The sequence below is a fragment of the Bactrocera latifrons genome, unplaced genomic scaffold (genome assembly GCF_001853355.1).
Source record: "Bactrocera latifrons isolate USDA-ARS-PBARC rearing strain unplaced genomic scaffold, ASM185335v1 scaffold_408, whole genome shotgun sequence".
NCBI lineage: Eukaryota > Metazoa > Arthropoda > Insecta > Diptera > Tephritidae > Bactrocera > Bactrocera latifrons.
Window position 1 is genome coordinate 233,142 of NW_017537055.1, and position 3,497 is coordinate 236,638.

A 3,497-nucleotide genomic window follows, 5' to 3' on the forward strand; every position below is an offset into this window, starting at 1 on the left:
AATTTATATTGGTGTATGATGTATGTGTGTCTTACCTTTCTCCTCCATGCATTGCTTGCATTCTGTTGTCCTTGCGACTGCCACAATTTGCGTAGTACCAAAAAATATAAGGATTTGCTTGCACGAATTGAGTTAAGCCAATTTGAATAGGTTAAATTAAATTCGCGAGAAAGTTTGTTATACACAGAAAGAAACTTCGTAGATTCAATAAGCTGCTCATTTGTCGGAAGCGCCCATATCAGGAAAAATTGGTGGACCAAAACGAAGTTGTTGTACGGAAAACTCTTTTGTTTGGCAAGATATCTTGGCGAAATTTTACATGAACCATTGTATAACAGAGTTCTATAATTACTAAACAAATTGTTCTGATCGAACTTCTATATATTATAATATGGCTACCATACAAACTGATTGATCGAAATCAAATACTTTATCTTTACGAAATTTCGCAGAGCTTTTTGTTAAAAGGCGGCGCTACAATCTACGGTTACATTGTTCAGATCGTACACTACAGCTCATAGCTGGCATAAAAATATAATATAATATCTTTTTTGAACGTATTATGCCATAAAAAATACACCAGTGTAGGATATTATATTTAGCTTCGATGCAACTTACTTTCGTGTTTTTATGCTTGCAAACTCCCTTGAAGGCGCATAGCAGGCCTTTAGCTATTGTGTGTGGTGTGTGTTAAGTAGGGTATAATCTGGACAAGAGACCTAACGCTGACGACGCAGCAGTGACCTCCAATTGATTATTAAATTTTTTTCTGCGTTCACTTAAGCTGACCCAGATTTAAGGAAAATTTTCCCACTAGACACACCATCCAGACTATGCATATAGACACACACACATATATATGCATGTAGTATACTAGCTGACCCCGCAGCCGTTGTCCTGCTAGAAATTATGTGTGTTTGAAATAAAAAGAAAGCTAAATTAACAATTTTAATTTTTTTTTTCAATGTAACGCAGCTTTATAAACAAAATGTTTTCGTTTCTGTTCCGGTGTACTGAAAAGATGGTTTCAAAATTTATGCCACACACTATGTCATTATCCTTGTGTCCTGTTGATAGTCATCTTATATGCAATTTTCACTGGGAACGAAATACGTTTGAACAGAAATGGCAAATCGTTATAACTCAAAGGAATTCGTAGAATCAAGCATTCTGTCCCCTTGTATTCGATAGCGCAGATTTCGAAACATAATAACGACAGATCCAACTTTGAGACGCAAATGATGCGTTCGCATACCAAGCCTCTCCAAAGAACATCGTCATAATTGGTAGCTAATATTGCGCGTGCACTTATGGAATCGTAGTTACGATAATTTGGCCAATGTCCGAAAATTCGTGATGAGTTCATCTTTCGTGAATTGATAAACGGCGGACGGAATTGATATCGAATAGCCGGGAGTATCAACCGGAACTGACCCATTTCCAATTATTTGCGAAGACGATGTAAAACGTTTTCGGCAATGCCGTTGTTTTTCGGGTGGATTGTGTAAATTCGTCCGAAGGCATTAGTTAAGAACGCACGTGGGTGTCAATTTACTGGTTGGTAATGTACTCGTATAATATAAATATATTTCCGAATAGAGCACTGTTCTCGCAAACGGATCACTGGCGAAAGTTGAGAAAAAACTCTTAACCCATATTCAAGAATAATAAAAAAAAAAAAATTGTTTTTACCAACCGTTTTCTTGATATGAACTGGTCGAAAAATCGACCGCTGGCCAAAAACCGTCAAGTATGAAAAAATATATATTTTTTTGTTTTATTTTCTTTAAGAAAAATTTAATGATTTTAGTTGAAATTATTTGCTTTTATTTAAAAGATATGTATTTTTTTATATGATACATGTATATTGTACCGACGTAAATCTAAAAATTTTGATGATATTCATCAAAACATTTAGTATGTAAATAAACGTTACACTTTTTGCAAGTAAAAATAAATATGTTTCTTGCATAACTTACAGCGCCGATATTTATTTGCAAGACTTCTCATGACGGCGTGTACCTTTTGGTTGATCCGAGAGAGGTTCGATGGATGTCCAGAGTCCTGATCTTCATTTCCATTCTCGTAATCTTCCTTATTGTCGTAAGTCAACAAATGGTTTGTGACTTCAGATCGAAAATCAATTTGTGAAAGTGGTTTCGTCTTTTGAAATTTTGCTAACATACAATGCAACTTCCATGCATTGACCATTGCGTTACCAAGAGCATTAATCCATATTTTCCAAAACCATTTTTTTCCTTGTAAACATATCCTATAGTTGGCCACAGCATTGTCATGAAGATCCACTCCACCCATACCGTGATTATATTCTTGTATTACTTTGGGTTGTCGAATGGTGATAGTTTTCTTTTGCTTCCGACAATATCTTTTAGCATATACATACCATTGGTTCGGCTGTGGAGTTATTAGTAATAACATTGACGACAGCGTTATCGTTCCACCGTACAGTCAATATTTCTTATTGACCATCGAGTAGCTGGTCAAATGCCCCGCGTTTCTCTTTTTTTAAATTCCTCAAGGGCGATTTTGCCATCCTATTTTCACGTATAGTACCGGTTGCAAAAAATTAACGCTATAATTATAATTATAACGCTTATATATTAAGATGATAGGATAAAAAAAAATGTTCAAAGAAAATAATATGGCAGTCGGGGTCAGTTACGTTAGCAAGCAAATCTTAAGCAGTTTGTGCTCCTAGACCGATATTCTTATCGTGAGGGGTTGCTGCACCCCCATATAGTATACTAGAAAATCAATATCCACTTTCTGAATATAAGCACCACGACTTAAATCCAAAACGAATCGGTTTTCCTTTGATAAACATTTTGCATGAGTGTCGACCAAAATATGGATTCATCTGTTCGTCTACGGAAAGAATATGGCTAAAAACTCCGAACTGCATTCATTTTTTATTGAGAGCATCAATAAGCGGGCGAACGTTGGCAAAACGATATACTGTATTTAAACGGTGTTATCAGAAACCGTTAAGATGTAAGAACCGTTTTATTATTTTAAACCGATTACGACTCAACGCTCGTTTTACAATTGGAATTCCCATGTCGGGCCGAACACACCAATAGTGGTCAATATGAGGCAAGGTGTAATACCCCGAAATGTACGAAATACCAATGAACCTACGTATTTCCACTGGCGTGACGTAAATGGCAGCATTGTGTTGATTCGCATATTCGTTTGTGAAATGCGTTATCTCTGCAATTATTAATTTATCAAAATACAACGATAAAATATCATACGGAGATTTAGAGCCTGCAAAAAAGGTTAGGCATGAATAAATACTCGTATACGTATATAAGTATATATAAATTTATGCATATATGTACATATAGAAATGGCAATTTAAACTAAATAGTTAGAAATAGTTAATCAATTGCTTACCAATTTCAGAAAAAATTTCTTCCATTTTGAAAGCTTCGATGTTAATTGGCGTTCGGCTGTATTCAAAATTTCTGGGGTTT

At 35.3% G+C, this 3,497-nt stretch overlaps 1 protein-coding gene across 1 annotated transcript; it reads right to left on the reverse strand.

Moving 5' to 3' along the window:
• Positions 1-2,862: 2,862 nt before the first annotated feature.
• LOC108972554 (piggyBac transposable element-derived protein 3-like) lies at positions 2,863-3,479 on the reverse strand. The gene is made up of 2 exons (XM_018939183.1): positions 3,418-3,479; positions 2,863-3,288 (listed from the first exon to the last, which is right to left on the reverse strand). Exons 1-2 carry the CDS (start codon positions 3,440-3,442, stop codon positions 2,996-2,998), a joined length of 318 nt encoding a protein of 105 aa, XP_018794728.1. The 5' UTR covers positions 3,443-3,479; the 3' UTR covers positions 2,863-2,995.
• Positions 3,480-3,497: the final 18 nt, after the last annotated feature.